Consider the following 12247-nt stretch of genomic DNA (forward strand, 5'->3'; position numbering starts at 1 on the left):
ATCCTAGAGAAAAATATCCTTGTGTGTCTGATGAAATGTGCTCCGTGGCTTTCACTGGCATATTTTGAACTGTTGAGGGTACCAGGAGGGGAAAACCCAATCCAACATGATGAGAACATATTAACTCAATGCAGCTGGTGCATTGGTATCACCCAAAGCTCTCTCCATTCCTTATTGGACTATTTACTGTTGTCCATCCTATTGCCCCTTCGTATGTTCAAACAGCCCCTCCATGCCAACCAATTTAAGTGGCACATTTATCCTCTCCTAACTATTGTCCATAGATGGACTTCTATCTCTTCCTGCCTCTGTGTCTACTCACCCGGGAACTAGGGACGGGCAGCCCTTATTATAAACAGTATAATGCTAAAAAGAGAAAATGGGACAATAGGCAGAGGCATAACATGAAGCTTCTGGGCGCTAATGCAAAATCTATGACCTGGCCCCCCAACTTGAACGCTTCATTCATAATAGTGGACTTGTGTGGTCATGAGAGACCTAATGGTCCCCGTAAGGCTCCTGGAGCCACATCTTCTGCACTCATTATAGTTAGGCCCCTGGAAATAGACGAAATATTTGCCACCTTATGATTTTCCTCTGGCATTGACGACTACTTAACTTGTTGACTAGAGCAACGATGACCTTTGCTATAGCTATAGAGGTAGTTTTTGTTTTCCGATTTTGTGCGAAGGTTTTTCTTTTTTGTTTAATGGTCTTTATGTCCTAATTGTGAATTACTGTTAGGTAAGAGCATTTGGAGCGCCCAAGTAGAATGTGTTACTAAATATGTTTTTTGTATCTTAAGATTTCTGTATTCACTTTGTTACCTCGTAACTGCCAAGAGAGTCTGGGGATGCATGGTGAGGAGGTGGAAAGAGGAGGGGTAGTAGGAGGGAGAGATGGGACTCTTAATAGCCCAGGAGAAGGGCTGCACCAGCTGTCAAACAGGCAGAGGCAAATGCATAGCGAACCTTAAGGGTCCCCAAATCGTCAGGTTTATTGTTCAGCAAGAATAGTAATTAAATGTTTTGTTTTGACATTTTGATGGGGCACCAGGGCCTCCTGTCTGCATCTTGCAAATACTTTGCAAACCGTTACATCAAACTGTAGCCTATTTCACCTTTGTTGCATCACAGGGGATCAACGTCTGACCAGAACGAACGAACGAAGACGTGTATCTATACCAATAGATAATTTTTATTAAGAAATCTAAAATCGGTATATGCTAATAATATACATGCTCTGAGCCTGGTGCTTCCCGCTGGCTCCTAAAACAACACTATCAATCACTGCATATTTTTACATTCATTTTTCATCTAGAAATTGACTTGTGCTTTTCCCATACAGACAGACTTTTTTTTTTTTTACTCTTTTTGTCAATACACTATGCAAAACAAATTTTAGCAATATAATTTGCAAACTTAGGAACAACAAGGCCAGAATCCCGGCTCGAACCGACTATTCAGCTGCTTTAGCATCTCCAGTATGGTGGCTTACTGCAGTCATTGAGATAAGGGAATGAAACAAATGTGCTTACCCTGTAGATTCAAGTCTTGATTGGGACTTTAATTGGATGTATGCTCTCTTTTGTGACATGACTCTGAATAGGACTTGTTCTCTGGACTTGAAGTTCTTGATACAACAGGCTAGAAACAGTCTTGTTTTAGATTAACTGCTTTATCGTATAGAGACACACAGATATTTTCCATGGTAATGCTGGCAACTGACCACCTTCTGTACTGAACCATTCTTAAAGGGGCTTGGATTTTTCTATTAATGGCCATCAGGGGTTAACCACTTGGATCCATGTCGATCTGTTTATTAGCGGCATTGCTGTCACTATGGTCAGTGCAATGTGCTTCCATAGTGACGGCATTGGTGAGTGTCAGCTGCCCCGAATTCATGCAGATCAGCTGATTACCAATCATCTACTGATGACCTGTTCTGAGGATAGGTCATCAATGGAAAAAAAAATCAAAAATAGTTGGAAATATTATGGGTTCCCACAACGATGAAAATAATAAACTCTGCTTGATGTAGTGCAGAAGTTGTAAAAGTTGTCATCCTTTATTTGTATGGCAGCCTCCTGACACTTTCCTGATGACAGATGTAAGGTGAGATAAGCCACTCCCCTCACTACGTACAAGACACAGGCGCATTCAACCATGTGGAATCGGAAGAGATGGTTGTAGGCTCAATGCTTGTTTGACCAACAACTATCTCATAAGATTAGGATGGTCTTAAAAGGGTTGTCCAGGATTGAAGTAATTTTTTTTGTCTTAGAACAGTGCCACACTTGTGCCTTCTCGGGTATTGCTCCTCATCCCCATTTGTTGGGCCTAACTGCAGTACCAGGCATAGCCTATGCACAAGTGAAAAAACTGAGGATTTGAGATCTAATCCATCTGAAATAACAAATGGATGACTTCTTAGTGTTCCATCTTATTAATATGCAGAGAGACTCTTAAAGAAATAGACACCTTTAAACTACCCTTCCTTAACGAACATGTGGCAAACTTCCAATGGTAGCTGGGCTAATGGTTCTGATAGACCCCCACAAGTATACTTTGGCCAGATGCACTTGCCAGTGTCCTTTTTGGTTTTTATACTTCACTCCTTCATTTGGAGGAACTAAACTGGTCTTGATCCCACTGATGCTGTTGATGTCTTGTAACATATTCTCTTTAACCACTATGCCAACTTTTTCTGAATGTTTTTAAAAATAATTGGTTGAATGCAAACATTTACATTCATATAACATAAGATCCATGTTGACATTGATGCAATTAATGAAATTCTCTGAAATGACTATATTATTTCACATAGTCACCTTGTAATAACAGAAGGGTGCTGTATTGGGTAGAGGGATGAAGTGGCTTTGAATTACATAACTATTATTGCTTTTACATTGGCTGGTGGTTTATGATCATCTTGTTGCCATTACAGCCAAAATCTGACCATCATGTTTCTTCAAAGCCATATTCTGGTAAGCAGTCCCATGTACCATGACAGTGTTTAGAATATGTATTCAGCATGCCACAGAAAAGCCATAATCTACAATTCTAAAACACCGAGATTTAAGTCACCGTTTCCTTTTTGAGATATGACTCGGGTAAATTTTTTGTATACACGACTCGCAGCTCAAAGCAAAAACACTCATAATAAATTAGCTCTCGGGGGACAAGATAGCTCATAGTAAAAGTGATACATTTTAAAGTTTTTGAACCACTAACCAATGTTTCCTTCTTCTCTTCAGATCTCAGACCACTGCCTGATGTAGCCATGACGGGAAACTGCACGCGGGAATGTACAGAATATGGACACTCTGATACTTGCTGGATGCCCGGCCAGCCATCCCCCAACCGCAGGCCCAAGAATGCCCTGAAGCTCTCCACTTTTGTGCCTTACCAAGACAAGGGGAGTCAAGAGCAGATTGGCAATGGGAACCCCAGAATTCCAGAGGACCGCATTGGAGGCAACAATAACAGCACCACCAAAATGGCCAACATCCAGCTGTTACCGACTTACAGTGCCTTTACTAGTAACAGCCATGAGCCATGTACGGACTCCCCTATGGAGGAAATCCCACTAACCCAAACGGCTGATTTCCAACATGCCACAACTCCTTCCTCCCAATCTGCCAAGAGGGAGATATACCTGTGAGATTCACTTTTTTGGCATGGTTTGAACTTGAAGGAGTAAAGGAAGAATTGGGAAATACAGACCTAAACCAGGCTAACTTTTAAATGAAGGAGACATTAGAGAGGAATTAAGACAATTGCTTTTTGGTCCATGCAACTGCTTCTAGGCCTATGCCTATTTTAATTTTTAGTGTTTTATTTTTTTTGTTCTGTTTTTCCATTTTTATTTTATTATTCCTATGTAAAATTTGAAACAGCCCTCTACATAGACAATTCATTGGTGTAAAGGTCAGAACTGGATTTAGAGAGGGGAAAGCACATTTTTCTTTTAAAAAATGTAGTTTTTATATTAAAAAAAAAGGGAACTTGCGTTATGTTTCTCGGCCAAAGATGAGAAACTATAAAGCAAAGTTGGACTTTATAAGCCATTATGGTTTGTGTCTGAGAAGCTAAAAGAAGGGTGTTCTTGGTGCTGCCATCTCTTCTGGTACATAGGTTGAATGTCCTCATTTATGGGAGAAATTACTGTCTCTTTGTGGTGAATGAATGACACTTGGTAGTTTTTATTTTGTTTTTCATTGAACATTTGGCACTAGGCTTAGGTTAAGATTCTGCATATATGACTCACATCTTCCCATCAGAAATGAATCTTAAGGTTCTGCTCAGGTACTTCAGTATCTGGCCTTGTAGACCCGTGTGTCAAAAATACCCAGATTCCCGTCCCTTACGTGGTACTAAGGTTCTTTCGACTTAAATTTCAATAAATTCTTTAGAAATATTTTTGATATTCAACCTTTTAAGATATTCATTTTCTGTCATTTTTCCTAAAATTAACTTCGTAAAAATGGCATGCTGACTTCTTACTTTGTCATCCATGCGGTGGGCCGTCCATTAGATGGTTACTGCTGTTTAAGGTTGGTTTATGATAAAGGAGGTTATCACATCTGATAAATACTTTTTATAATACAGTTCATGTAATGTCACCAATTTTTTTAATTTGATTTACTGCATGCTCGTGCTAAAAAGTAAGGACTCCTCAGCCTTGAGCCAAACTCGATGAAGGTTAGGCAAATGCCTGAGGATGCTACCTTGGGCTATGGTTCACAACCACTTCTTGAAGGGGTCTAGTAATCGTGGTCTAGTAAACCGGTGTCGAAAAATGTCCTTAAGTAGTGGAAGGGGAAAGATATTATATACCAAAGGTGCCAACTGAATGAGTACGGATGATTGCAAGGGGACAGCCTGATGAGGACCAAACTGTAATCTATCTGCATATCCAACTCATCAATAACAGGGTAAGCTGCGAGTTTGACTGGCCGTTTCATGTAGACTTCTGTAAATACAATCCCTTTGAATGAAGATTTAGTCTGCCTGATTTCAGCTTTTTATTGTTGCAAGATATCCCTTTTTTTTTTTTTTCTTCTTTAATTTATTTATTGTAATTTAATTTCCACTACACTCTGCCAAATGGCCCACAGCCGATTGGGCGCTTTTTGGTTACAAGAGTATGTAGACTGGTGTATTCAGTGGCATTACTTCCCGTTTCTATTTAATGGGAGAGAGAAATTCTTAAAACCAGAGTAGAAAGGTTAAGTTCTGTGTGTGGGTTTCTGTAATACATACTAATTTGCACATAATCTGCCTAGATTTGCTAAATCAAAGTTTCTCCTTTTTTATTCGTTTTCAACTGTAAATTGTTCCACAAGCTCGGAACGGAGAGTTTTGATGTTTTTTTTAACTGGTACCAATCCATGATTCTACGATGTGTTTTGGGGAGAAGCGGTACCCACTTTAGTAAAATGAAGGTTTTGTATACTGTGCAGGGGATGTATACTACTCATAAACGGTATTACTTTTGAAAGGTTGGGTTACTAGAATTTTTTCACTTTAGTACAGTGAGTGCATGGAGAAGAGAATTTGGAATGCTTTGTACTTGACTTCTGGTCTTTAAAGGACGTATAGCCTCATATCCTTCTTACAACATATACTGTAGTGTCATTCCGATCCATGTTGTTTGAGGCCACAGGAGCAATTGCAAAAATAAAAATGGAACCTGCCCAGAATCTGGAGTGTAACGTAATCTCCACCTGATGTGTGCCATCTGTTCTGGTCACCTTATACTACTGTACTACTTTGCCTCTTTTGTGGATTAGCTTTCCTTTGATGTTTCTATACATGCACTAATAACTTCATACACTACTGTCTTTATGAGGCTTTCAATAACTTGGTGTGTTGGGCACAGGTGTGTTGCGGTGATGGGCAGCCATCAGCTTCCAACCTCTGATTCCAAAGGAAGAATAAAATGTAATTGCTATGGGCTATAGTATTTAAAGAGTTTTCCAGGACTCAACTATTGATGACCTATAGTCGATTGGAAGATATCTGGTCGGGATTTGTCGTTACTGGAAATGCACAGCTCCATACACACTGCAGGCATAGATCTCATTGGGGACTTTGGCTCCAATACCATTCAAGACCACTGCTATGTCTTCGGAGCTCCTTGCTTCTGCAGCACATAGGCACCATACACTAGCACAGTGGCTCAGAGATTGGTTTATCAGCAGGTGGCCCTTATGGAAGACCTCCACTGATCAACCATTGATGCATTCTGAGGATAAGTCATCACTAGTTCAGTCTTTACATTCACTTCAAGCGTTTGTTTTTGCAAAGTACAGTAGAAAAGTTTGCTCTACGACACAGTTTGGACATCTTAGGATTCCACTATTGATTTGAAAGTAATTGGAGAAGATAAGACGTTTTAAGCAAGCAAAAGTTGTCCGTCTCGTGCACATTTGGTGGTGGTTTAACGTTTCTACCCTATTTTCTACCTTATTTAATATAGGTCTTAAACACAATGGAAGTTGCCATTTTTGAAGTGTAGCTCCAGTCACAACAAGCCATTCGGTGCTGCTGCCTGAATTTTAAAAGTTACCACTATGATGCCTAACTTCTGGACTTTTACCATTAGGCTACAGCATCATCTGTACTGTCAACTATACTTTTTCAGGCACAACTTTTAGAACTTGAGCAGGAGCACGAAATGCCATCTAGCTGGAAACCACATTTCAATGTACATTCACCTACTCTGTAGGCACAGGCTGAGAATGTGAGGCTCAATGCAAGTAAATTGGTTATGACTGCTCCTGTGGAGCATAGAATTATAAGCCGAGATTATCGTGGGCCTTGCTGGCATTACTTTGTGCCTTTCTGCCTCAGTGATGTCACTAGTTTCGAGTACTTTGCGTTTCTTGAGCCTCTTTCAAAATGGCTGTTGTCTTTGTGCTTCTAGGTCTTCTTGCTGAATCAAAATGGTCCAATAGAGACGTTCGACGATGATTCAGACATCAACATTTTTTTTTTTTCCTTGTGCTTCATTAACCCTACGTCTTAAGCATCACAGGCTTGCATTTCCATCCCCGTCTGTCTGCAGCTGTCTATATAAAGCTAATTTCTCATTAGCACATCACTAGTCTGAAATACTTTTGCTTTTACTTAATAACCACTTCTCTCTTCCAGTCATTGTTTAGCTAAGAGACCGGTAGAAGAATGGAAGAGTAACTGACAGTTTTTCCTCTGCAAGTGAGGGGTGACTGTGTCAGAGCTATGCTACGCGCCTTCATGATCTGATATGACATCTCTAACACACATCCCTGTCTGGGTAGGTTCTTAATTATCAGCTCCTGTCTCCCATTTACTTGCTATCGAATACCTCACTCACCTCCACTCACCCCGGCATTCTCTGCATTACACTTCAGGACATACGTTGTTCTTGCGCGTATAATTGTTGCTGCATTTTTAATGTGGGTTGAAATCTTGTTTGAGAAGAGTCTATTTTTGTGGTGCGATCATTCTTGACATTTTATGCACAATGGTGTAGAGCCAGGTTGGACAGCTCGGGTGTCTGACACATTCAGACACCTTAGAATATGACAGCTGTCAAGGAAATAGCTTGGCCAAATAAGTAGTACACTTGTTAATGTCTTCCTTGCTAGAAGAAACTTTTGAATGGATGGCATGCAGAGCATGATGGGACACTTTAGCTCATATACTGTACTGTAACATTGCAGTCTTCATCACAAAAGGCCTTGTGTTTCCATGCCAGAAGAGTACATCACAGAGTTCCTGTAGGGTTGGACCCTTACTAGGTATAACAATTGCCCATTGTAAAGGAAATGGCTATTTATATGTTTATGCTACGTTGTCATTTGGACTATTATAGAGTTCTTGCCACTGCATGTTCGTGTGAAAATGCGACAGAAGATATGGTGATGGGAAGTTAATTACCCAGCTTATTTTAGCTACAAAATTTTTGATTTCCCCAGAGGCGTAACTTGAAGCTCCTGGGCCCGATGCAAAACCAGTAACAGGGTCCCAACTATAATGCTTTATTCATAGTACTGGGCTCCCTATATGGAGAAGAGAGGCCTTATGGGCCCCCTAAGGCTCCTGGGCCCGGGTGCAACCGCATCACCTGCATCCTCCATAGTTACGCCCCTGGATTTCCCCTATCATTTGCATGTCATCAAAGCCATTTTAACAGACTTCCATGGCAGTTGCAAGGTATCTTGACATAGGGATGTAATGCTGAATCTATGACCGGGTAAACTCAAACCCCCATACTTCACAAACCCTTTATTTGGTCTTCTGAAATGTAAGCATTCAGTGCATTCTTGTATCATTGTTGACCAGGCTGTTGAAGTTTAGGTAAGACGTGGACTTAAAGGCACTTTGATATATAGATGACATCCTTTTGGAGTGACTGGATATATACAATAACCTAACTAGGAAATGGTTAGTGCTGTAATTCACTCTCTTTGTACCTCAAATGTATAATGTACAGTCTAGCAATGTTACATAAATCCCACAGTTCGAATCCGCTTCGCTTCCCAAATTTTTTGGAAATGGTGACACTGTGTGTCAAAAACCATAGACTAATCCTAATGGGCATACCGAATCCCCTATTTTATATGCCATGTTCATTCGGTTACATGACCCCGTTTTCTTCAATTGTACGTGCAATAGGAGGGCAGGTTGTTGCCCCTATCCAAAAGACTTTCTTGCGTTTTAAGCCTGCACTACGATGACACAAGACATTTATTTTATTTTGAGGACAAAAACCAAAGGTTAAAACGTGAACGTGATGGAAAAAAAAATTGGATCTCCGGTGGTTACATTTGGCAGAGTAGTCTGATATGGAATGCTAAAGTTCTGAAAAACCCCACAAAATAAAAAAGGGTGTATAAAAGAAAAATAATCAAAAGCCTGTTTTTAGATTTTTAGTGTTGATTCTTTTTGCCTCCTGACCTATTGAGGTATTGGCAATGTCCACCAATGGAAAGGGGCTAACACGAAAAATTTAATTTACCTGCTTGTGATGCTGCCTTGTTTTGTACAGTTTTATGTACATGAAAGTGTTGCTTTTTAATATAAATCTTTAAAGAAATCTATATATATAATTAAAAAAAGGAAAAATCCCACACAAAAACCTTGACTGAAAATATTATGGCAAAGTATGTAACTATTTTTAAGATGGGTGAATTAATATGTATAATCCGAAGCTATCGTTGAAGTTTTCTCGATTTCTAAGTATTTGATGTATTTTCCCAAGTTACCCTAAACCTTGACCTTTCTCTCTGGGAAGTTTTTTTTTTTTTTTCTATTTTCTCTTCCTATTTTAATTTCATAATTTTGAATTGAATGATTTTTTGTCACTCCCTATTTTATTAACCCTGTGAGCACAATCATTTTTTTTATTTTTTTTATTTTTTGTTTCTTGTTTTTAATTGTTTCAGCATGGCAAGAATAAAACAAATTTGTGGTCTGTCTATTACCGTTTTTACTTTTCAGATACATGAAAATCTTTCTGTTCTGTTTGCGGAGCTGTCAAATAAAGAATTCCATTGTAATTATACTCTGTGTCTCACGATGACTTGCATATTATGTGTCAATCCTTTTTGTGTATCTGTTGCGATTTTATGTGAAATGATGGTTACTCTTGGTTAACTGGATGTGACTTGAGCGGGTAGGGCGTTTATTACAGAGAATGAAAAAGTAGAAGTCTTATTGGACGCTGTACGCAGAGTTCAGTGGCTACTTAACTGTACTAATACCCATCATGTACAGTCTTTAACCCCTTGAGTGGCGGGTTTCCTACCACCCTGTCATGCCCACCAGGGCAGGTTTTTTAAAATGGTCTAATCATTGAATTTCAACTAATTTTGCAGTTGCGTCTCAAGAGCCATAACTTTTTCATTTTTCCATTGCCATGGCCATATGAGGGCTTGTTTTTTGCGGGACAAGTTGTGATTTTTTTAAACAGGGGGGGAGGAAAAAAAGAAATGGGGAAAAAAGAAAAAAGGGGCCATGTCATTAAGGGGTTAAATAATGTATTAACTTCCTTCTCTGGGTCATTACGACGCATGGATACCACATGTGTGATTGTAAAAAAATAAAAAATACAAAGTAAAGGGAGACAAGTGTTTTTATAATTTTTTACCTTTTTTTTTTTTTTTTTTTTTTTTTTTATAATTTTTATTTTTTTTGTCCCTTTAGGGGACTTCCACAGGGACCCATCAGGACCCCCTGATCACATTCCGGGGGTCCGATGGTGACAGCCCTTTACATGCTGCAGTGACAGCCCTTTACATGCTGCAGTCACATAGACTGCAGCATGTAAAGGGTTAACACAGCAGAGATCGGAGGTTTTCTCTGATCTCTGCTGTAAGAGCTAGTACCTAGCTGTCCTCTGACAGCTAACAACCAGCTCTCCCTGCCACAGAGACCATCGGCTTGCTTCTGTGTGGGTCTGTGCAGGCAGAGCACACTGTCACAGCTTGTGGCATTGTGCTCTGCAGCTCCCATAGTGATACATAGCCCGGAAATCTTCCGGGCTATGTCACTATGAGCAGTGGAGCTCGTCCCGGAAAATTTCCGGGCGTGCCACTCAAGGGGTTAAAGGGATTCTGCCAAGTATAAATCAAATAAATAAATCTTATTTGTATAGCGCCAACTAATTACACCCACTTTAAAGTAATTTATTACTGGATAATAATAAATAACTCCTCTTACTGACCTCAGAAGGATAAGTCAACATTGAGTCAGCTACCTGAACCACGCAGGGATTGAACTTGTAACCTTCAGGTCGTGAGCGAGCGTTTAGGACTGCATTTCTGCTGCCTTAAAACGTAGCGCCACACGAGGCTCTAGTTATAAAGTTATCCTCTATCCACTTTGCTGGAGGTCCAATTGCTGGGACTACCAATCCAAAGAACATTAGTCCGGTCGGTCCCCAAGTGAATGAAGTAGAGGTCATGCAGGTGTACAACAGCTCCATTCACTACAAGGACTGTCCCAGAGATAACCAAATTCAAATGCATAGCACACATGCGCAACCTCTGCTGCATTCAGTCAGTGACTGACAGAACCCCATTTCTTAGATACAGTGGGGGCCCAGTGGTCGAATTATGCAAATCATTAAGTTATGTTCTATCCTTTGGATAGGGGATAACTTTATAACTTGGCACAACCCCTTTAAACCATTAGACTGCAATACCCCATTTTACTTACCTCACTAATGGGCGTACAACCTTGACATACATCTTTTTAAGATGGTGGCTTAGCTGACTACTGACAGCCAGGCTCCTGCGCTAACAGCAAGTAGCAGAGAAATCTCAGATGCTGGCAGTTTAACACCTTATATGACACAATCAATAGCAACTACAGCATGTAAGCAAATGACAGGGGAAGGGGGGCTCCTTATGTCACTCATCGGCACCCCGCAATGCGATTGCAATGTACCAATGGGTTCCCATGGTAGCTGGAAGCCTGACAAAGACCTCCATGTCTGCCATGTAATTCTATGTACCCTGGAGTAGTGCCATTAAAAAGTACAACTCGTCTCATTACAAACAAGCCCTCATATAGCTATGTCCACAAGTTAATTCTCTTGCAAGGTGATGATGAATATAACTTGGTCCTTGAGGCACAAAATTGGCAGATCTCGAAGAGGTTAAGGGTTATCCAGTTTTTTAGTATTTTTTTTGGTGTCCTTTAACAAATCTGTCATAGTGGTAAGGTATTTGGGACTTTCACCTACTACAGTAGCATACATGTACTGTATATGTAGTAAATTATAGTACCTTCAGATGAAAGTGTATGTCTGTGTGGGCATCAGCTAAAGGGGTTTTCTGAGATCATAAAATTTTGGGCTAAAGGAAGGAAAGATAGCATAAAATAGCAAAGGAACTGATGCGCATCTGTTAAATCCCATGCTGGTCTAGCACTACCACTCCAATGGTTCCCAGCGGTCTTTGCTTGCCTAGCTGCATTGATGGTATGCCTGTGTATGCACATCACTGCTTCAGCCAATCACTGGCCTTAGAGATGTATAGCACAAGACTGCTGAGACCTGAGAAGTTGTGCCTGTGTTGATTGCATGGGCACAGTTCTTCCAGCATTGTGATGTGCATGTACAGCTTTGTGTCTTAGGACATGCTATACCATGAATATATGCCATGGTGCTTGAATGGGCTTTCCAGCTTATGTGTTCATTGCATATCAGTCGATTTGTATATGTCTCAGCAACTTTTGCTTGCTAGTGGAGCACA

At 40.2% G+C, this 12247-nt stretch overlaps 1 protein-coding gene across 5 annotated transcripts in view; it reads left to right on the plus strand.

Moving 5' to 3' along the window:
- The window catches only part of PCDH1 (protocadherin 1), a 188942-nt gene extending 179390 nt beyond the window's left edge, over positions 1-9552 (plus strand). For 4 of the 5 annotated variants that reach the window (XM_066590562.1, XM_066590563.1, XM_066590565.1 and 1 more), the window contains exon 5: positions 3257-9552. In XM_066590562.1, the coding sequence (XP_066446659.1) occupies positions 3257-3663 (407 nt within the window). In that variant the 3' untranslated portion in view covers positions 3664-9552. The remainder of the gene's footprint in view (positions 1-3256) is intronic. The other variant, XM_066590567.1, reaches the window with a different exon arrangement.
- Positions 9553-12247: the final 2695 nt, after the last annotated feature.

The sequence above is a fragment of the Eleutherodactylus coqui genome, chromosome 2, assembly GCF_035609145.1.
Source record: "Eleutherodactylus coqui strain aEleCoq1 chromosome 2, aEleCoq1.hap1, whole genome shotgun sequence".
NCBI lineage: Eukaryota > Metazoa > Chordata > Amphibia > Anura > Eleutherodactylidae > Eleutherodactylus > Eleutherodactylus coqui.